General features: G+C 39.2%; 2 protein-coding genes across 2 annotated transcripts in view; both read right to left on the bottom strand.

Annotated features, from left to right (window-relative positions):
- LOC136257177 (uncharacterized) overlaps nt 1–18,070 on the bottom strand; it is a 42,323-nt gene extending 24,253 nt beyond the window's left edge. Inside the window, exons 1-6 of the mRNA XM_066050247.1 lie at nt 17,957–18,070; nt 5,459–5,700; nt 4,385–4,470; nt 3,061–3,162; nt 2,911–3,007; nt 1,449–1,577 (exon numbers count right to left, since the gene is read on the bottom strand). Coding sequence (XP_065906319.1) covers nt 1,449–1,577; nt 2,911–3,007; nt 3,061–3,162; nt 4,385–4,470; nt 5,459–5,679 — 635 coding nt within the window. The 5' untranslated portion in view covers nt 5,680–5,700; nt 17,957–18,070. The remainder of the gene's footprint in view (nt 1–1,448; nt 1,578–2,910; nt 3,008–3,060; nt 3,163–4,384; nt 4,471–5,458; nt 5,701–17,956) is intronic.
- Nucleotides 18,071–22,484: 4,414 nt separating this feature from the next.
- Nucleotides 22,485–22,648, bottom strand: part of LOC136259003 (acylphosphatase-2-like) — a 5,437-nt gene continuing 5,273 nt past the window's right edge. Inside the window, exon 4 of the mRNA XM_066052411.1 lies at nt 22,485–22,648. This exon is cut by the window's right edge and continues 45 nt beyond it. Within this exon, the coding sequence (XP_065908483.1) occupies nt 22,579–22,648 (70 nt within the window). The 3' untranslated portion in view covers nt 22,485–22,578.

The following is a 22,648-nucleotide window of genomic DNA, read 5'->3' as shown; positions in this document are numbered from 1 at the left end:
TAGTAGCTAATGGCAAACTATGAGTCAATAATTCTTAATTAACAAGTTGCGTGGTATCTTGTTATCATAGATCGTCAACATGACATCATAGATCATCAACATGACATCATAGATCATCAACATGACATCACTACAATAATCATGTCGTAATAACTATAAACAGAGCCGCTAGCACAGACACTCTCACTACTAGAGACCAGTGATAGTATTGTTCACTACATCATTGATGATGTTGGTAGTGTATTACATTATAACAGTGATCCTCACTAAGGAACTGGTGATGGCTACTGATCAGTGTAGTGTTAAATCTCCTTTCTACCCTTTGTGAGGAGGTCTATAACAATAACCCAGAGAGTCAAGATATTAGGATGTCAGGACATGTCAGGATATTACTTTATCACTGAAGATCCCACCAGGGTGTATTGTGGGATGTCTTATACTGGATCATCTTGTTTGAATATTTACAACAATAATCCTGAAACTGGTAACAAGTCAGGATACTATCATCTAATCCAAAACAGACAAGTTGTAAAAAAGAGTGCAGCCCTCAAAAAGGCTATGGTGAAAAAAATATGTGAAATCCAAGGTGGCAGCCAAGAAATGGCTATGATGGTATGTTAATGGTAAAACTATTAACAACAATTCAGGTGAATTTGGCGCCGAATCCTAGTGAAACTTGGAGAAGGCACCAAATTCACCTGAATTGTCACTATTAAATTTTTTTACCATTAACCTACCATCACCATTTCTTGGCTGCCACCTTGGATTTCACAGTTTTTTCACCCTGGCTTTTTTGGGGTGCACTTTTTTTCACAGCTTGGCTGTTTTTGATTAGATATAGTGAACATGATCAAACAATTGATGGTGCTTATGGTGATTCCCTACAAATCCATTATGGTAGTCCATGTCAACACAGTCACACTGTAAATGAAGTGGCAAACAATATCAAAAGCAGCCAAACTGTGAAAATAGGGCGGGGGTGTGAAAATAGGGTGGAGCTGTGAAAATAGTGTGGAGCTCTTCAAAAATGGCGATGCAAAGTCCAATATGGTGACCAACAGATGGCTGTGAAGGTAGATAAATAGAATTGATGACAGGTAAGATGAATTAGTGCTGCCTCCTCCAAGATTAACCTTGGCGTATATTTAACATGGCTTCTCTAATCACTTACTCAGTTATTTGTTTGCAAATAGACAGTAAATAGCTTTATATGGTGAGCAATTATTCCCTTTAACTTTGAAACAATTACACGGGTGCTCCAATATTTGATTACATGACAATCACTAACACAGTAACTATATATTTGATGAAGGGGGTTGAGTATTATTGCCATATTTGTCAATACAGAATATTTCTGGCGCATGAGAATTTAGTTTTCATCACAATCAATACACACAGCATATTACATAACACATTCATATGGTGGACACTAACAACAAGAAACTCACTTTTCTTTAAATGCTACTGTTACCATGGATACAGAAGGGTGAGACATGCGGTGATCAAAAGAAATCAAAAGTTGTGTAAAGCCACACAAGTGAAAATCATCAATCATCAAAGTGACATCACAACCACAACTACAATAACACACATCACCATGGTGACTAACAATATGTGGTACATGAATAAGGGCAAGAAACGTATAACCAAGGGATTACTATGGCTTCTCTAAACATAGACTATGCTTTTTATTATGGCTTCTCCATTATTAACTCTTGGTATAACTAGTGTAATTTAACTTCATTAAAATAATAAAAGTAGGAGAACAAGAGATGAATGATGGTAGCTATTACAACATCATTATTGCTCTTGATTCGTACTACTGTGTAACATAGCTGACAACGAAGTGTACTGGATACTTCACTTTTCAGAGGATAATTGATGTAGCTGGGGCGCATGGCACCATTTCTTTCTTTTGATGTGGTATGTGTGGGTTCACCAGTTAAAAATTGGAATTTTCAACTACAGTAGGGATCACAACACATTGATAAGAAGTACTGAAACAAGCTGGAGTAGTGCGTGATATTAAATCACAGTAAAACAATAAGAAGTGTTATATCCCTACTGTGCATTTCCATTATGGTATCTTGAGCACAGTAGGGATATAACACTTCTTATTGTTTTACTGTCATTACATACAGGAATATTACATACCTAAACATGTAGTGTATGAGTATTCATCCCAACAAAATGAGATGAATACTCACAAGCAAAACAGGTGCCACACCCTTTAATTAGCAGTTTTTTGTTTTTTTTATTGCTCACACTCGCAAGACGGTGTTACATTTGACTGGTACTGTACTCTAATTGTGTAGTCATCATTGTGATTAGGAATCAACTAAAGTGTCCTGATTATCAAGGTGTCCTGATGATCAAGGTGTCCTGGTTATCAAGGTGTCCTAATTATCAAGGTGTCCTGGTTATCAAGGTGTTCTGATTATCAAGGTGTACTGATTATCAAGGTGTCCTGATTATCAAGGTGTCCTGGTTATCAAGGTGTCCTGATTATCAAGGTGTCCTGGTTATCAAGGTGTCCTGTCCTGATTATCAAGGTGTCCTGATTATCAAGGTGTCCTGATTTCTCCAGGTCAATTTAGTAAGGATCGTCTTAACTAGTTCATTGCTAAGTGTCCATGTCATACCGTACGCAAGGAAATTTTGACGTCAAAAAATTTTGACGAATTTAACGAATCGGTTTAATTCGTCAAATTTAAATTCGTCAAATGTTTATAAGCGCCCTTAAAAGTACAGGTTTTGCCTACAATTTCTTGATTTTCGTCAACATTTTATTCGTCAAATCTGCCAAAGTCTGAATTCGTCAAATTTTTTGACATCTAAATTTCCTTGCGTACGGTAACAGGTTACACTCTATTGCATTACTGAAGGTCAAAGGACTCACAACAAACTCACCTTCTTCCTCCCATACGAGCTCTCAGTTCCACACACTCTTCACCAGTATCAAGTGATAATTTACAATTGATCAGAACATTTGATTGGTTAACATCACCTAGTAATACAAATGTAACCATGGCAACATCAAATTGCTATTATTCTGGTTACCATGGCTACCAGCTGGTTGAGGTGTAGCACACTTTAGTACAGAGATTTCATCCAATGAAGGAACACAGTCAGTGAGGTCTAGTGATATTAGCTCCATCTCACCTACCAGGGAATATCATCAATTATAATCAACAGTGTTCGCCCTCCAGTGCCAAACTGGTAAAGCAGATAAAAACACCTACTACTAAATATGTTGCTAAGAGGTTGTAATCTAACTAGTATATTAATTAAAAAATGAATTTGGGAACCAAGTGTTAGAAAGTAGTGAAACAAGAGATGATGATGATGGTATTACAGCATAGCTTGGTGGGAAAATCCCTACATTGGCACAATGTTCAGTGCCAAAGTAGGGATTTTCCCACCAAACTATGCTGTTATTGTAATACCATCATTCATCTCTTGTTTCTCGCTTGGATGCTAAATTCATTTTAAATTAATACTTTTTAATATACCAGTTTGCTTGGTTTCTTGTTATAGCATACAGCTATACACTTGTGACTGTTCTATTAGGGTGACTGTTGTATTAGAGTATCTTGAGTCAACCTTTCACTTACCGGGGGACATGCCACTGTTTCATTCTTCACTGTCTCAGTGCTAGCTACAGCTAGACTAATAATAACAGAGTGCAGTCATTGTGATCGCGTAAATAGATTGATCAGAGGAGTAGTCTCTGCACTAGATCGCTACTCATCCATCAATCCAATCAACAATCCATTGGCATTGAAATTATTGGCAATTGTTCATCTATCATCTATCTATTGGCCTCGATCCAATCGTGAAATTACAGGCATCTACTGAGCATAAGTGCTTTAAATAATTTGGGGTATCTAAATTGATGCTTAAAGAAAGTGATGATATGGTAAATTAACGCCTTGATATGATTTCGTTGCATGAAGATGACGAACAGCCTGATTGAAGATAAAATGAAAGACAAGGCGCAGAGGGCACACACTCGTCAGAACCTCAAAAGGCACATCCCACTGGTGAGTTTGTTATTGTAGTGTGAAATGGTGGACGTGCGTTGCTTTGTTTGGCCTCCAGCCTTGCGACTGTGGTCAGGAAGGCAGGCAGATGAAATCTCGAGTTTTGGTGAGTTTTAAAAAAATTCTACAGTATATCCAGCCGCTGTAAGTGTTTTCTTGTTTTAATGCTGTATTTGATGTGAGATGGAGCCCGTAAAGGTGATTTTTGTTGTGTAAGATGTCTCTAGGATGATTTTAAAGATGGAGTTTTAGGCAGCGCATGTCACTTTTGGGGGATCCCTACTTACACAGGAGATTGTACTATCACCCATAATGTACACACCACACACGGACAGACTGACCTACTCCAGTTGGCAGACACCGACCCAACACATCATCAACATGATCCTTTATCCATGGTAACAGGTAGGGTGATCTGGTGACTATCCTATCAACAATAATGTATTCTAATATTATCACACAGTTACTAATGTGAGCCTAAATAAGAACACCATATGTTGAAACTTCTGCGGTTTAACAAAAATATCCAGTAAACATCTAGGATTAAATTTCGTAGATTTAGTAAATGCACAGAAACAAGACTATACTCTTGATAAAAATAATCTAGTATAGTTGTAGTTTAGAATGTGATATCATTTTATAGTTTATTATCTATCCACACATGACTACTCAGTTTTCACTAATCATAAGACAACATTGATCAAGACAATCATTAAATGTCTCTTGTCTTTGAATGCTTCCTCCTCCAGTTAAGGAAATTTGTTCTGAAGCAAGAACTAAACACTTCTGAATCAGATGTTTACTAAATGATATCTACACAGGGAATTTCCTACGCTATATTCATATCCAGCCAAGTGTATTCATGGTCAATAATATGGTACAAGAAGGTCTTCTCCTCCTAGCAACCAAGTAGCAGGTTGTTGACAGTAATCACCAAACAAGGTATCATAAACCTTATTAGTACTTTGATCTGATCATTGTGTCAGCTAACAAGTGTCCATATGACAAACCACTTATCAAACTACTGCTACTATTGCTGAAACGAATTTTACTATTCTAATATTGGTGACAAAAACAATTATTCTTTTATTTCTGTGTACCAAAACATTTGTTAGGCAGTAAGGTAAAGCCTAGGAACTATTTGTATTGCTACATATTTTACATTATTAACATGCCACTTTGTTCACTACCTAAACCACATCAAGGTTGGCTTTGTCCATCTGAGCACAGTTCAAAAAGTGTTCAAATAGTTTGTTAATGAATAAAAAATCATATAGTCATTCTAACCAAATGGTCAAATATCTGAAAAATCTTTATATTAGAGTAATGCATGTACCATCAGGTAAATATGTATATTAAACACTGAGGTTGGTTACAATTAATTCACATACAACCACATTAGATGCATAACTAACCATTCTTTGATGAGATGATTTAGCCAATGACAGCTCTCTGTTGGGAGGAGTGGCTTCTTTGCTGGTGGTGGTGGTCTATTGGGGGTGTGGCTGGGGTTCATGTGATGTGTCATCACCCATAGCAACAATGGAAGGAGTAACAAGAGAAGCCATATAGTGAGTTGTAGATATCCGACCAACCAGGTGGCAGCAATTGCTAAACTGAACCCCACCCACCTCATGTTAACCCATCACCTGATGTGCTATAAATAGAACAAATAACCATGACAACAAGATCTGGTAGTATTGTATGGCAACATAGTTATGAGAGACATTTTTTACACCGTGTAGTTTTCATTGCTTCTATGAAACAAAATGTCCCTCTAATTCACAATAAGGACACAACAGACACAAACAGCATCAACCAGGTACAACACTCTAATTTCAACAATAAAGGATAAAGACTAGAATCACATTCTGATGTGGTTGACAGGTGTAGCAAGGTCACAGTACACTTATTCTATTGTGTGCATAAGAAATGGTTCAAAACTATGACAACCACATTTACTATTTCCCGCTCCCAATACATAGAATTTGACAAAACACTCTAATAGAACAGTCAACACTGACATATACCATTATGTACACACCAGACAATAATGAAACATTAATCTCCTACAAACCCTGAATATAGAATTTCACTGTCCACTACAACTACACACTACCAACAATACACCCATTGCAGTGGCAGATACAGGAGGTTGCATTGGTTTCAGCTGAAACCCCCTCTGAAAAAGTGCGCGCACCCCTAATTTATTTACGATTCCTGTGAGTGATAAAATCACCAACAGTTATGCATAGTGTATCACATTGGGACCTTTTCTACTGACCAAAATTTCATACTTTTACCGTTGAAGCACCTCTATAAATAATTATCGATTTAGCGCTGTTTTGCTTCAAAACTTTCTGTGAAGGCCTGGATCAACTATGAAACAATATTTTGGAGTGATTTTTATGATTCACTATAGATCTATGTAGCTATAGGCTGCTGAGCTATAAGACTGAGTTAACAACCCCAGCTGGACTATTGCTGGTGGGATCACAGTTATTGAAAATTCCTGAACCTGAAAATTCCTAGATCCGCCACTGCAACATGCTCCCACAGGCACCAGACAGTTTGTGTGGAGGTGGCAAATAAATTAGTGTTGCACACTTTCCAAGAACACACTGAAATGAAATCAGATTACATCACGATATTGTGTTGTGCCAAGAATGATGTAATAATCATGTTAGTCACCTCTGTGAGCTAACTAAGGCAAAATTTGTACTGGTAAAGCCTTGGTGATGTATTTGAAACAGACTTTCTTGAAAATTCTGCCATTTCGCAAATCCATAGTGAACCATATTCCTTCCTTTACCAATGCTTGTAAGAGCCCTGTAGTGCCTGTACTAGGGGAACAAAGATCCTGAGTTCATGGTGCTGTTAAATTTTCGTAAAAACAGTTTGTAATTTAGATTCAGTTGTTTATTACACTAATAATTTGAATAATTGGTGTTGTTGTCTGCCAAGCGATCTGATTGGCTCTGCAACATTCCAGCAGTAGTCAAGGAGTGTGTACAACAGTGACCAGATGGTATATTTCCCCTCCCCCCCACACACACACGCACAAACCGTCTGGCACACGAGACTAATGCTCCTATAAAGCAACACTAAACAGATCAACTGACAAAACACTCTAATAGAACAGTCAGCACCATCAGTGACATGTGTTAATACAACGTACATAACATTTTTGATCACAGAGTTATTGTTTACTTGTGTGCACCTTTTTGGATTTTTACACCACCAAGAATACTGGATACAACTATATTAACACTGTGGTAGTTGATTGACAACATCAATACTGTAGTGTTGGCTTCCGTGAACAATAGATCTTGTTATATGGAAAGTTACAGCCTTGTGTGATGCTCTCCGTCCTCAACTGGTCATACATACGTAAAACCTCTTAGTGGCCACCTTATTAATAAGACCACCTTATTTTACAACGAGTAAGTATATGTGTAGGCAACACAGCATTATAAAGAACACTATGACAAGGACCTCTGAAATCAATCCAGTCAGAATCGAAAACTCAGACCATTACAATTACAAACATAAGAAAGCCATCATGTGGTGCTAGTCCTTGTGCTGTCAGCAAGGATAAATGAGATGCAAAAGTGGATACTGGTAATCCACGAAGCAAGCATTGTATACACTGTGGTATGGCTAAAAGGCAACTGTCGAGCTGAAGCAACGTCAAACTGTGAAAAAATAAACCTATAGCCTTAGCCATTACGCTTGCCCATTAGTCAGTCAGGCATTCAGGCAGTCAATAGACTGAACAGATTATAAAAAATTGCAGCAATCTATTGGAAGCAAGTATTTTTGGGTTTGGTTATAGCTAACCAATACTGATCCATGAGGGTATTACAAACAAAACTCAAAGAGACAACTACACTATGTCTTCATCTGTTAGCTAAGTCAGCAGCCGGACCTGAGGCTCGATGAACAATGTTAATGACACTTTAGTAACCAAGCCAAAAGTTAGTGATACAAAATGTTGCATAGTTGCTCACTACATGAAAGTGAAGTAGTCAGTTTCCTGACTATATTTCAGTCATGGATGATGAACTATTAGCAAGAGTTCATAATACAGATCCATTATGAACTCTTGCTATTAGTAATAAATTCTGTCAATACAGCTAATGACAACAAAAGATCATGACTGTTTCCTAATATGGAGCTGTCATAACGTATAGGGGGAAAGTTTTGATGGGAAAACCTTTCATGGATGTTTCGGTCCATGTTCCCATGAATGCTACTGCTAGTTACCTGTGATTATCTATCTGGATTAGTTGACATGTGAAATTTGTTTTGACAATGTGGAAAGTCCTGCAGCAAGTTTTGATTAGCAAAGCTTTCATGGTAGAGGACAAACAAACTTCTCGTTAAACTTTTGCAGTGGACGATAGCAAGGCAGTGCCCACTTAAAGCACTTAAGTGTGTATGTAAATCAATTGATCAGAGTGGGCGTGGCTCCACATAAGCATACACAGCATTGACATAGTTTCATTTTAGACTGCTACAAATAATGAAAAATGGGTGTGGCTCCATGTATGACTGTAGACAGTGATATGTAATCCTGATAAGCGGACGTGCCTCACAAAAGAAACTGGGTTTGTTCCTATATGATATACCACAAGTTTAATAAGACATCAATCATTGATGGGTTCCGTCCTTTGAAAGTTTACAACATGTTTGAAGACAAACACTAGACACATCAACACCTGCTAAGCTAGTATGATCACTTGTAGTCTGTGATATATAATTAGGTAAAGCTAATGACAATATCTATCAACATGTTGGGATATAGCTACTGTTAATGTTGTGTTCACTACTGATATGGTAACAATCACAACATTGTTATATTACAGATTTCAACAGTATTGTGTTGAAGAAAACAAACAATATTATAATGAAATGAAAAACAGTACATGGGGTACACAGAGTGGTAACACATTCTTGTTTGTTTTCTTTATCAGTTACTCTGACACAACACACATTACCTGGTCACGCTTGATCTTAATGTGTTTCACTATGTTGTGGGAAAGTATTGTAAACATGTCTACAAACAGCAGGTTACCACAGCTACTTATTCAAGAACACAAAACTCTGGATCCATTTACCAGGTAGGCTTTTTACCTTGTATAACGCTGGTACGGGCTTCCCCAGGGGGTAAAATGCAGATAACATATTGTAAAAATGTGCCAAGGATTAAATTTGTTCTCTCTTACACACACACGCGCGCATGCACACACACACGCTTTCAAGTCATCCACAACTTCACATGAAGGAGTGTAATCAAGGTTCTTCCAGTTATAGGTAAATGTTTCTCCCGAAGGTTGGTTGCTGGCAACACATAAGTTCTCTCCAAAGGGTGAATCGTTTGTACCATGTGTCCCGCTCCTGCCAGTAAATTACAATATCTCTCCAACACTTTTTGGTCCATGTACACTACAGGTCTCTTTTTCATCATTTCATCCATACAAAAAGATCTGAGGTAGCCTATACTTATCTATGGCTCAGCTAATGTAAACATCTCTCCATGATTATTTTAGATATTTACTCAAAGCCAAACCTACCATACAAACCAGTTGAATTAAGATGCTGTTGTCAGTGTTCATCCTTGGAGACACCTAATATGGTTCAAATACAAACAGAGAGCCTTAACAGTTCATGTTTCAACCCCATACAGACATGTGGTACAGTGCTCTCTTAGTTCCAATGACAAAAATTGGATGTCATAAACAACTAAAACACAGGAAGCCTTAGCTAATATTCTCAGAGATATCACCATCACTAGACACCACCGAGCCAAGTTGTTCACCATCTCAATCTCCTCACCATCATTCTGTAGAGGAGAAGTATCAGCAACACTTAAACCATCTCCAGCAGTCATTTCATTTGGTCTTTGGAACACTGACAGCTACCTGTTCTCCTTACAAACCTGGTAGTTACACTATCCAACTTATTTATTTATTTATTGATTAGCAAAACCCATTAAGGGTAAAACCAAGAGTTACGCTAATGTACAAAAATCATAGTAGTAATTTAACAAGAACTGCACAAGTAACCTTTAAGTCTAATTCACAATTAATTAAGTCCTTAATATCTACATTATTCCACTCTGGAATTGTCCTTGGCAGAAATGAATAATGGTAACAATTTGTTCTTGCGTACAGTTGCATAATCTGTTGATTGTGGCATAATCTGTTGATTGTGGCATAATCTGTTGATTGTGGCATAATCTGTTGATTGTGGTTTGCTTTGGTAGTTGTTAAGGGGATGGTGCTGTTAGGGGGATGGTGCTGTTAGGGGGATGGTGCTGTTAGGGGGGATGGTGCTGTTAGGGGGGATGGTAGTTGTTAGGGGGGATGGTGCTGTTAGGGGGGATGGTGCTGGTAAGTACTGGGTGTGTATCATTCTACTTAAAAACTTAAAAAGCAAATTAAATGTGAGTGTCTTCTACATTTCTCAAGTGATGGCCAATTCAATGTTTGTAGTATTTCAGTTATACTGTCTCGGTGGTTTCTCCTTCATGGTTTGTGTAGTACAAAGCGCGCAGCACAATGAGAATGTTGTATTATCTCCAACTTTTGTATGGATGTTTGTTGGTATGGATCCCAGATCACGGCTGGAAGTATACAGTGTTAGGTCATCACTAAACTGAGACTCCATTACTAATACAGTGCTTAGCCAAGATTTTGCTGTTTGATCACCAATCAACTTCCTCCTAAGACAAAACAGTACATCAACATCATCACAATCACTCCTCCACGTAGACACTACAGCACTAAAGTATAGATTGAATAGTGCGGGTGCCACGGTGCACCCCGGTGCACCCCGGTGCACCCTTGCTGCAGAATATTTCTAATGCACACATGCGCGCACACTACACACACGCACGTGCGCTCACACACAACACACACGCATATATTCTCTACATGTAGTCTGCAGGACTAGAAACCTTACAACAACATTCACACCATCTATGTAACAGCACAACAACACATTCCAATATTATCCAATTATACCACAATTAGTAATTGTTAGACTAATGTATCACTGAAGCCTTACAAGTCAATAGACAGACACTTGTACATAAGACACTTCATCCTATTGTACTCCATCACTGATAGAGTTCAAACAATATCACCACACAACATCCAACTACCAGTAAACCTTATCATTGTGGTCACATCCAGTAGATGTATTCGATGACCTGTTCACTGTGCTGCTATTAAATGACGAATTGCTGTACTGTAAATCAAGAACAATCATCAAACTTTTAGTCATTCATTGTATCAACGAAAATTAAAACTACGAATTATTTTGTTCACACTTATAGATATTCACTAATTGCTGGTGCCACACACCAAGGGAATACAGTTTATTCTGTATTTCGCGTTTTAGCCCAGTAAGCATACAATCACAAGGAGCTTGCCAGCTTGGGCAATACATGAGTTTGCCTGGCTTGAACCAGTGTAGTTGTTAATGTGTACCTATAGCAGATGTAGATGTATTAGCTGTTTTGAATAATTCAGCCTTCCATCTTGTTTCTGCTACATAGTTACAGTGTTCTTTGACAAATTTTTGTCATTCATAAAATGACGAAAATGCGTTATGAATATTTTCAACACTGAAACATTCAAATAACTGTAGTGCACACTGTAGTGTCAAGTTGGCTCACACTAACACACAGGTAACAAGTTTGTTGTCCAACAGTAGTGGTCAACTAAGTATATACATTGTGTGATGACGACCTGAATGTATACGGAGTGTAGGTGTTGCTTATTGAAACTCTTTATTGTCGAGTATGGCCACCTTGCAAGATCCTGCAACAAATCCCAGCGACCGTATCCTTTTATGAATAAGTCGTATGATGTGTGTCACAATGGGGTAAGGTGCCCTGGTAGTGCAATAGGGCCAAGTGTCCTCAGTATCGAGCAAGGGGCTATTGGTGATGGTCTGGAGCAAGTATTGAATAGTCACCTACATGGTGTTGACAAGGCTTACAGACAAGAAAAACCTGTTAATGGAGCTTCAGAGTATGTTCCTGATGAGGGTGCACCGGGTGTTGATAATACAAAGGTAGGGAAGCCCACTGGTGACCAGGAGGTCATCCCAACCAAGCCAGGTAGTCCAAATAAATATCCCAGCCAGGGGAAAGGTGTAACATGCTCAAGTGGGGCATACTCGACCTCTCCCGAGCCTGACCCATATGAAATTTGGGATTTAGAATTCAGTAGATCCTGGGAGGCTGAGGAACAAGTGGTCACTATTCAACAGATAGTTGATGTCCAGGGACGGCTTAAAGAATGTATTGGGTTTTGGACAGAAGTCCTGCAGGCCCCAGCTACAGTGCTGGGTTGGATACAAAACGGTTATAAGCTTCCCCTGATGTACGCACCAGCTCCATTTGAGCAGCGTAACTATGCCTCAGCTTTTAACCATCAAAAATTTGTCACTGATAGTGTCAAGGAACTCCTAGCTAATAGGTGCATAAGAGAAGTCAAGGAGAAGCCCTTTGTTTGTAGTCCCTTATCAGTAGTAACTAACCAGGAGGGAAAATGTAGACTGGTGCTCAACCTTAGATATTTAAACCAATACTTACGTAAGGACCAGTTCAAGTACGAGGACCTAAGGATTGCCATGCTAATGCTAAACAAAAATGATTTCCTATTCAAGTTTGACCTAAAATCTGGACACCACCACCTGGATATATTTGAGCCTCACCAGTCCTACCTTGGGCTTACTTGGGAGTGGAATAGTACACAGTCCTATTTTGTATTTACTGTCTTGCCTTTTGGGTTATCCACAGCCTGCTATGCTTTTACAAAGTTATTAAGGCCATTAGTAGGATACTGGAGGGGCCAAGGGTTAAGAGTAGTCCTGTACCTGGATGATGGAATAGTGGCCATCGAAGGTCTAGACAAAGCTATCGAAGCTAGCAAGAAGGTAAAGGTAGATCTAGCCAGCGCGGGTCTAATAGCTAATGAGCAAAAATCTCAGTGGGAGCCCGAGCAGAGGTTAATATGGCTGGGTTTTGAGATTAGCCTGCATGTAGGTCAACTTTTCATCCCTCAGACAAAGTTGACAGATACCTGTGAATTACCAAAAATCGTTATGTCACAAACAAGTTATACCAGCAAGGCTTTTGGCTAGCATGATTGGTAAAATAGTTTCAATGTCACTGGCCCTTGGGCCAATTACCCGTCTGATGACTTGTGGCATGTATGCTGTCCTGAATACAAGGGTGTCATGGTGTCAACAGTTGGCATTGTCGGCAGAGGCAAAATCCGAAATGCTGTTCTGGCAGAACAAAATGAACCTGTTCAATGGACAGGACCTATGGCCAAAACCATCAGCAGTAAGGGTGGTATACTCAGATGCCAGTAATACGGGGTATGGTGGCTACACTGTGGAACATGGTGGTCAAATTGCAAATGGCCAGTGGTCAAAAGAGGAGGCAGCGCAAAGTTCAACATGGAGAGAATTGAGGGCAGTCAGAATGGTCCTAGAGTCCTTTGAATCTAAATTACAGAACGAAAGGGTGCGTTGGTTTACCGATAACCAAAATGTAGTGAGAATCGTATTAAATGGGAGCAAGAAGTCTGCCCTCCAACAAGAGGCCCTGGCAATCTTTGACACCTCAGTAAAGGCAAGAATCCATGTGGAGCCCGAGTGGATCCCCAGGGAAGAGAACCAAATAGCTGACTATATCAGTAGGATAGTTGACCACGACGACTGGATGCTGAATCCACTGGTGTTTGGGGAATTGAATGTCTTATGGGGACCACATACAAGTAGACATGTTTGCTGATGGGTACAACAGCCAAATTCCCCGTTTTAACTCCCGCTATTGGTGTCCAGGCTCAGAAGCTATCGACACATTCGCATGCAATTGGGGCAATGAAAACAACTGGTGGTGCCCCCCTATGTTCTTGATCCCCCGACTGCTTAAACATGCAAGCATATGTAAGGCCTCAGGTACTCTGATTGCCCCAAAGTGGCCGTCGGCCCCATTTTGGCTCTTGTTGTTCCCCAATGGAACCCACCCAGCAAGTTTTGTAGTAAGGATACGGGAGCTTCCTAGAATGGAGTACTTAATCATGCCAGGTCACTCGGGGTCCACGCTATTCAAGGGGGTCCCAAACACAATGGTACTAGCTTTGCACCTAAACTTCCAGACATCCAAGGATACCTAGTGATGGTTGCAGCCCAGAGAGCTGTTGGTATGACCCCGGAGTGGTCACAGTCTAGAGGGCTGTTGCGTATGACCCAAGAGTGGTCACAGTCTAGAGGACTATTGTGTATGACCCAAGAGTGGTCACAGTCTAGAGAGCTGTTGTGTATGACCCAAGAGTGGTCACAGTCTAGAGGACTGTTGTGTATGACCCAAAAGTGGTCACAGCCTAGAGGGCTGTTGTGTATGACCCAAGAGTGGTCACAGTCTAGAGGACTGTTGTGTATGACCCAAGAGTGGTCACAGTCTAGAGGAATGTTGTGTATGACCCAAGAGTGGTCACAGTCTAGAAGGCAGTGGGGTATGACCCAACAGCCTGGACCATGGTGATGGGACTAGCTGGTGAGCCTAGTTTCTCTCTTACTGCATGGCTTGTCATTCTGTAGATATATATTCGCAAGGCGCGTGGGCAGCAGTGAAGGAGGTCGAAGACCCAGAGCTTCGGGAACTGGCGGACAAGCTCCCAAACACTATCCTGCATAGTAGAGCAAATTCCACAGTGAAGAAATACCTTGCAGCATACAAACGGTGGAAGAGCTGGGCTAAGAGGTATGGAATGCCAGCAATCCCTGCCAAAGAGCACCATGTTGGCCTCTACTTGCAACACCTTGCTGATACAGTTGGCTCAAAATCGGCAGTGGAGGAAGCATGCAATTCCCTGGCATGGGTACACTCTACTGCAGGCTTAGTCTCTCCATCAGCCTCCCCCCTTCGTTAAAGCTATCCTAGAGGGTCTTCAGAGATCTTTGGCTAAACCTGTTGTCAAGAAAGCTCCCATGACGGTAGCTATGCTACAGCGGATGGTGGAAGATGCAAAGATGAGTGGCACCCTAACTGATTTAAGACTTACCACTGCATGCCTGTTATCTTTTGCAGGGTTTTTGAGGTTCAGCGAACTGGTGAATATTCGGCCCTGTGATATCTCTGTCTATGAAGAGTACATAGTGCTACATATTCCACATAGTAAGGGAGACCAGTTGAGAAAAGGAGAGGAAGTAGTGATTGCCAGATGTGGCTCAGCCACCTGTCCAGTCAGCAAGCTGGAAGAATACATAAGGAGAACACAGATCTCATGGAGGGATCAAAGGTTTTTGTTCCGCCCAATATGTAAGACCAAGCTGGGAGACAGGTTGCGTGAGTCGGGCAGCATAAGTTACACCTGCCTTCACAGGCTTTTTAAAAATAAGCTTAGAAATCTGGGCTATGATCCAAAAGATTTTGGGCTACACAGTATGAGAGTTGGTGGAGCTACCAAGGCGGCTAATGCTGGAGTCCCCGACAGGTTATTCAAGCGCCATGGTAGATGGAAATCAGAAAATGCGAAGGATGGATACATAGAGGATTCATTGGAGCACAGATTATCCGTAACCAAACAGCTTGGCTTATAATGTAAAGTTCAGTTTGTAGTACAGTCCTATCTTTGTCACCCTAGAGTTGGTTAACAGTTTGAAAAACAGTAGCCCACGCTTGGTGGCGCACAACCCAGTGTTAGTGTGTTGTGGGTGGTAAGGGTAATAGTATGGTGAGGGAGGTGTATTTTCTGTCGGTTGAATGTAATGAATTAGACAGAAAATAAGCTCCCGCATGAATACTATTGGTGGTCACGTGAGCCTCTCTCACGTGACATAAAGGTTTATAAGGCTAAGTTAGGTGTGGTTATTCATTCTATGCCACGTGTTAAGGCTAGTGGGGTACACCCACCCACCCTCTCTAGTGTGATGGTGTTTAAAATGAAAAGATTTTTTATATATTTTCTTTGACTATCTTTAGATAGATTTGCTGATGATAGTGGACAAGAGACATGCTGGAATTTTAAACTGATTTGTTGGTGCATACACATACATGAGAGTAGAGCAAATTTAGGGTTTTTCCTGGTAGGCAAAAAAAAATATAAAAAAATGCCTGCCAGGTTTTTTCCTGAGGCTGTTTTGGGCTGGGCAGTCTCAAATTTATTATTTCTCTCTTATCATTAGTTGTTGCTAAGCCCCCACTCTCCAGTTGTACATGCATAGGTAGTTGTTGTATGCAGTTGTAAGTGTGCAGTTAACAGTTTGAAAAACAGTAGCCCAAGTTTGGTGGCGCACAACCCAGTGTTAGTGTGTTGTGGGTGGTAAGGGTAATAGTATGGTGAGGGAGAATACTGGTATATGGAGATTTTAAATGAACTGTTTGATGGCTTTATAAGGAGACTGGTAAATACCTCCACATCAACAAAATTAAATTATTAACAAATTATATACTCCCACACTATCAACAATTATTATCGATGGCTTCTAGTACTGATTACCATGTTAGGACCACAATAACTGGTCAATTAGGACACCTTCACAAGGTAACACAAATGTACTAACATACTTGCGATGGTGGGCCATCAACGTGCTATATATAACCACATTGTTACCTTATTACACTCTTGAACCATGCAGTAAAGCCCATCACATCAGCTCTTGGTAATATCAAATATCAGTTATTGGTACCAAGAGCCCATAAAATATAGAGGATGTCTTTCTCTATTATGGGCTCCTGCTGCCAGCATTAACATGGCTTAATTGAATATGTTGCTATATATAATATTTATGTTGGCTAGCTGCTGAGGTTGCCATCGGTTACCACTAAAACTAATTTACTAGCCATCCCATTGGCTGGTTGTTTCCTAACTAACAATGTGATTGGCTCTACAGTACCTTATCAAAATGTCCTGATTATCAAGGTGTCCTGATTATCAAGGTGTCTTGATTATCAAGGTGTCCTGATTATCAAGGTGTCCTGATTATCAAGGTGTCCTGATTATCAAGGTGTCCTGATTATCAAGGTATCCTGATTATCAAGGTGTCCAGAAGATGCACAATTTTTACCCTAATAAGATTGTTGTTACCAACTGAAGTGTGTAATGCATACCCTACAACTGTTCACAAAAAGACTTCACCTGCCGTTAACGTATCTCTGAAGTTGGTTTTCACCACAATTGTCACCAGGAAACAGATAAATGATAATTTTTCACAACAAAGTATTCTGGGGGGAAAGGGGAATTAAAGGCATTACCAGTCTTGATTGTGGTTGATTAGTCTTGATTGTGATTAACTAGTCTTGATTGTGGTTGACTAGTCTAGATTGTGGTTGACTAGTCTTGATTATGGTTGACAATAATTCTTTTGGTAAAAACACAAACCACAAAACAAGGTATATAACAATACAGCATGTTATTCAAGGCCACAACACATCTATGGACAAGCCTTTACATGGATAGCTGTTGTGCTAGACTGTACCATCTCTTGTCTACACCTCAACTTGTGGGACAACACACCATTACTTACAGCATAGATACTATAGGCTTACTATAGTATCTATGCTTACAGATAGTGAATGAAGCCATATAAGTGTAACACAGCCTTTGATGTATTTTTACTCGATTTTTTTATTAGCTTCATCAGTTGAACGGTAACTGCACCTCTCTTCACTACACATAAACTGAGCGACTACTCATTTTCCTATCACTAAAAACAACTACTCTAATCGTGATGGATTAGTTGTAGTACTCTAATATCTATGGTCTAACCAGCCGCGATCGAGCGGGTCAGAACACACCATTGCGAGCACCATTGGTGTAAATAGCGATCTAGTATGTATCCCGACCTCCAGTCACAACATTCCCTGTACATACTACATACGGTACCTTCAGTTCTGTCCAGATTGTAGATTATCGCCACAACCAACTCGTCTTTGTAGCACCCGAGTGTAGGACTCTCAACGGACCCTTTCAATTGTTGTGTATTTATATAAATAATACAGTATTTAGCTGAATGCTACCTTTTCGCGAAATACATCTTGTAAGTTGTACAGTGTTGCCATGCTGTGAATAAAGTTCATAGATTTATGAACTTTTTGTCTTGTTTGTGAACCTGAAATAATCTATGAACTTTTTTATGAACCTGGAGTAATCTGTGAACTTTTTATGAACTTTTGGCAATTTTAGTTGGTAACCTTTTTTTTTTCTTTTTTGCTCTTCAGTGCCCTACTAACCCAGAGATCCACCTATTTATAATGTGTAGGCTAGTTTTCGGAAAGTGACTATGGATTTATGAACTTTTTATGAACAAATTTATTTTTTCACATGAACATTTGGAGCAAATCATCTGGCAACACTGAGTCGTTGTATAACAGTAACAGTGTGTGTGGTGACCACACACACCTACATATAATTGCTACAGTATATTTGTTCTCAGGATAAATCTCAGCATACTGCATGGCTAGTACTGCACATAACAGATACAACAGTTCATATCTCATTTCACTTTGATTTTTTCCAATGGCTCACCCTCTTTTATCTGTTGTCAAGAAACTTGCTAGTGGCTAATGAGGGCTCAAGGTGTAATGATAATTTGGACACTTTGTCTGTTCAGTGTAAACTTAAAGACTCTGTGTGTTTGGAATCCTGCTGTAAAATTTGGAATAGACTCAGTTTGTTGGGGTATCATTCTGGTCACCTTTCCTTTATCCTGCAAGCTGCTCCCCCCGCAATGGCATATTCAGTATGATCTCTCTGTGGTTATACACACTTCAGTGTTTTGAGGGGGGTTGCCCTAGCCTGTTGCTCTATCTCAAGGCCGTACTTTTACTTACAGACACAATCAAGTTTTGTGTTCTATAGCTTCCAATCTCTCTGGTCTTTTGGCTGAGTTGCAAACCATTCATGTTTATGCAGGAGTTGTCTCTTCAGGCAACCATCCCTCCGATCCATCACTTATCATAACGCCTTACCATCCTGACATTGCATTTTACTACGAATAATATGGCAGTTGTTCTATTGGAATTGACATGTCCTTTTTAGACTCCATCCAACATTTGGAATCTGCAAGAGATTGAAAGCAGATTACTTACAGATTTTATCCGAGCTGGACAGATTAGGAACTCCCTGTTACTATGATACCATCAAAATAAGTGTTCTTGGACATTATCTACAATCATCGATCCCTGTCCTCACTGTGTAGTATTCTAGGTTAATAAGCTACAACATTTTCAAGGTCTCAGGGTAGAAAGATTCTCAATGAAGTTGCTGCAGTATCTATTACTGTGAGTATTTCTGCTGAGGAACTGTGCTAAGTGCATGGTCAGTGGAAACATAAGACAAGGGTGCATTAGATTTTTTCTGTAAATTTTATTGTCTGGTTGTTTGTTTTGTTTTTTTTTACTGTAATTTCTCTCCTTTCCACACCCACCTTATGGTTTACCATGTTTTAGTTACATGTACCCGAGGACACACCACAATTAAGTTTCCATACATTATTTCCATCATCAAAGATGGTTCTCTCTCTCAGAGTATATACCTATTCCCCTTTAATATTAGTACTATAAAGTGTAGCTATCCTCAATGGTCACTCCTCTACACCTTTATGGTTACTTTTCCATGAAGGATTATCCCAAGATGTCCAGAATAACAAGGGTGTGTGCCACTGTTGTTACACGGACAAATTGATACAGCTATAGCAGATTCTTAAAATTTCTATTTTAACACAACACATGCAGAGACAGCATCAGGCCGAAGCTGCACCCTGCACACAACATACATACAATCATAATATTACTTAAGTACAAATTAACATTACTAAAATTAACTATTTCGAAATTGTGTAAATGTTTATGTGTGACTAATTGATCTCCACTAAACTTTTGATTAACACATAACATGCATTATGAGAATGATGCAATAATAATCATTCTAAATAAATTCAGCAAAATTTAAATGGCAGTACTATGAAAGTTTATAATTGCATCAGCAATGAAATTGTTACTGCAATTTAAAGTAACCACTGATAGGATAAGTTGCATTTAACACAAGTGGAAGTGTTAGTCGGTTGACTGTGAATGCTATAATATACCAGCAACACAATTAGGCATGAGGCTATTATGCTGCAAAAATTGAGCATTATGCTTTTGAGCAGTGCTAAAAAATCACCTATTATGCTTTTGAGAATTGGCCATTATTCCCAAAATTATTCCACCATAATTGGTTGATAATGCCAGTTTATTGCTGTATCAGGCCATTTTCATTGATGTTTAAAGCTTCAAATAGTCTTGAATTCTTTAGCTGGTTGCTACATTAGAGTATTTCATTTAATGTGACTGCTTTATTAGAGTAAATAATATTCAGTGACTGTTCTATTAGAGTTTATGACTGCTCTATTAGAGTATCCCGATCTTTTTAACAGAATTGTGCAATCTGCAGATTTTCCTACTGTTAAAGCTTTATTATCACCTCAAAATGCTAGCATAATTCCTGATTCCCACACATACCTATTATGCCCGAAATTATGCTGGCATAATCGCCGCATCCCTAAACACAATAACCTGCCCATGCAGTTAACCCAACACAATGCATGCAGCCACATGCACGACATATAAATCACCAAGTCATATAGTTTTATCTTATATAATATATAATACCCACGCTGACTGCTAATCATTGAAGAATGATGTTTTTGTCAACACTACAAACAAACACTTATTATATTGCAGACAGTATGCACATGTTAAGTCTACAAGGTACACCATTATATAACTTGCACACTGTATAGCAACACTAGCTGCAGCCAGTAAACACTATCAATACAACACTTGAAATATGAAATGATCAATAACAAACCAACAAGGGTAGTTCTTTGACATAGAAATAGTTGAGACACTGAAATAGTACAGTCAAAGATTCTAATAGAGCAGTCCAACTACAACAGCTTCATTGAGGTGCACATTAGTAACCATCACTGACTAAGCAGTGACATACCATAAACAACAAAAAATTAAGGCAAATTTACCATGCAGCTAACAGAGCAATATACTGTGCAGCTAACAGAGCAATATACTGTGCAGCTAACAGAGCAATATACTGTGCAGCTAACAGAGCAATATACTGTGCAGCTAACAGAGCAATATACTGTGCAGCTAACAGAGCAATATACTGTGCAGCTAACAGAGCAATATACTGTGCAGCTAACAGAGCAATATACTGTGCAGCTAACAGAGCAATATACAGAGTAACTGATTGGTTAGTAAAGTTTGGCAAATTTCCTTGATTCGCCAAATTTGCCAAACTTTAGTCACTCCAAACATTTGTTGTTTACAGTACATGGGACTATTGCAAGATCAATCTCACCTCCACTGCAGGACTGTGCTGGCATAAGAGTGGTGGTAATTTGTGATACTGGAAATATTCTATATAATTGATGGCAAAAATAATAATCATTGTTGTTTGCTTACACAAAACCAGCTCAGCTGCTATGCCTCCATCCGTGTATATCCCCAGAAGATTTGAGTCATTGTTGGTTTGAATTTTTTTTCTAAAGATTTGACTGCCAGGCTTTCAGTAGCCTTCCCAATTACAGGTGTGTTATAAACCACATAGTCTGAAGTACTACCAACTAGTGACTATTCTATAAGAATAATTGTCTGCTCCATTAGAGTGTGTATCATTGCACCAACAGGATTAACAAAACTAATTATTATACCACACTATAAATCTGCAGCAGCTACACTCAATAAATGACAGCATACTTGCAGATACTGTGTTTATTTGGTTAACACTGCGGTGGTGTTTATTTGGTTAACACTGCGGTGGTGTTAATTTGGTTAACACTGCGGTGGTGTTTATTTGGTTAACACTGCGGTGGTGTTTATTTGGTTAACACTGCGGTGGTGTTTTATTTAGTTAACACTGCGGTGGTGTTTATTTGGTTAACACTGCGGTGGTGTTTATTTGGTTAACACTGCGGTGGTGTTTATTTGGTTAACACTGCGGTGGTGTTTATTTGGTTAACACTGCGGTGGTGTTTATTTGGTTAACACTGCGGTGGTGTTTATTTGGTTAACACTGCGGTGGTGTTTTATTTAGTTAACACTGCGGTGGTGTTTATTTGGTTAACACTGCGGTGGTGTTTATTTGGTTAACACTGTGGTGGTGTTTATTTGGTTAACACTGCGGTGGTGTTAATTAGCTTAGTTTCAACCCACTAACCAAATTGATAATGGCACTACTCAAGTGCGGCTACTGTTTAAGTTTAACCAAGTAAATAACACCGTATGTTAACAATGACAACATTAGGTAGCTATTCTGGGAATGAACACAATGTACGATGCTTGTCATTGTATGATGCAATTATATTGCAAGTCTATTACAGCCAAATGATATGCCAAATACTCAGACAAGATGATTACAGTGATACAGAACACATGGGCACATTACATGTTGTACATCACATTATCACACCACAAATATTATACATTACAAGTAAACTATAAATATGATCATCTCCTAATAAGGAATTTTTCATATTCACACTTAGCAATACTCTTCTCCATGGTGAAGACACACTTG

Source organism: Dysidea avara, chromosome 6, assembly GCF_963678975.1.
Source record: "Dysidea avara chromosome 6, odDysAvar1.4, whole genome shotgun sequence".
Classification (NCBI taxonomy): Eukaryota; Metazoa; Porifera; class Demospongiae; order Dictyoceratida; family Dysideidae; genus Dysidea; species Dysidea avara.
This window is presented reverse-complemented; position numbering and strand designations above follow the sequence as displayed.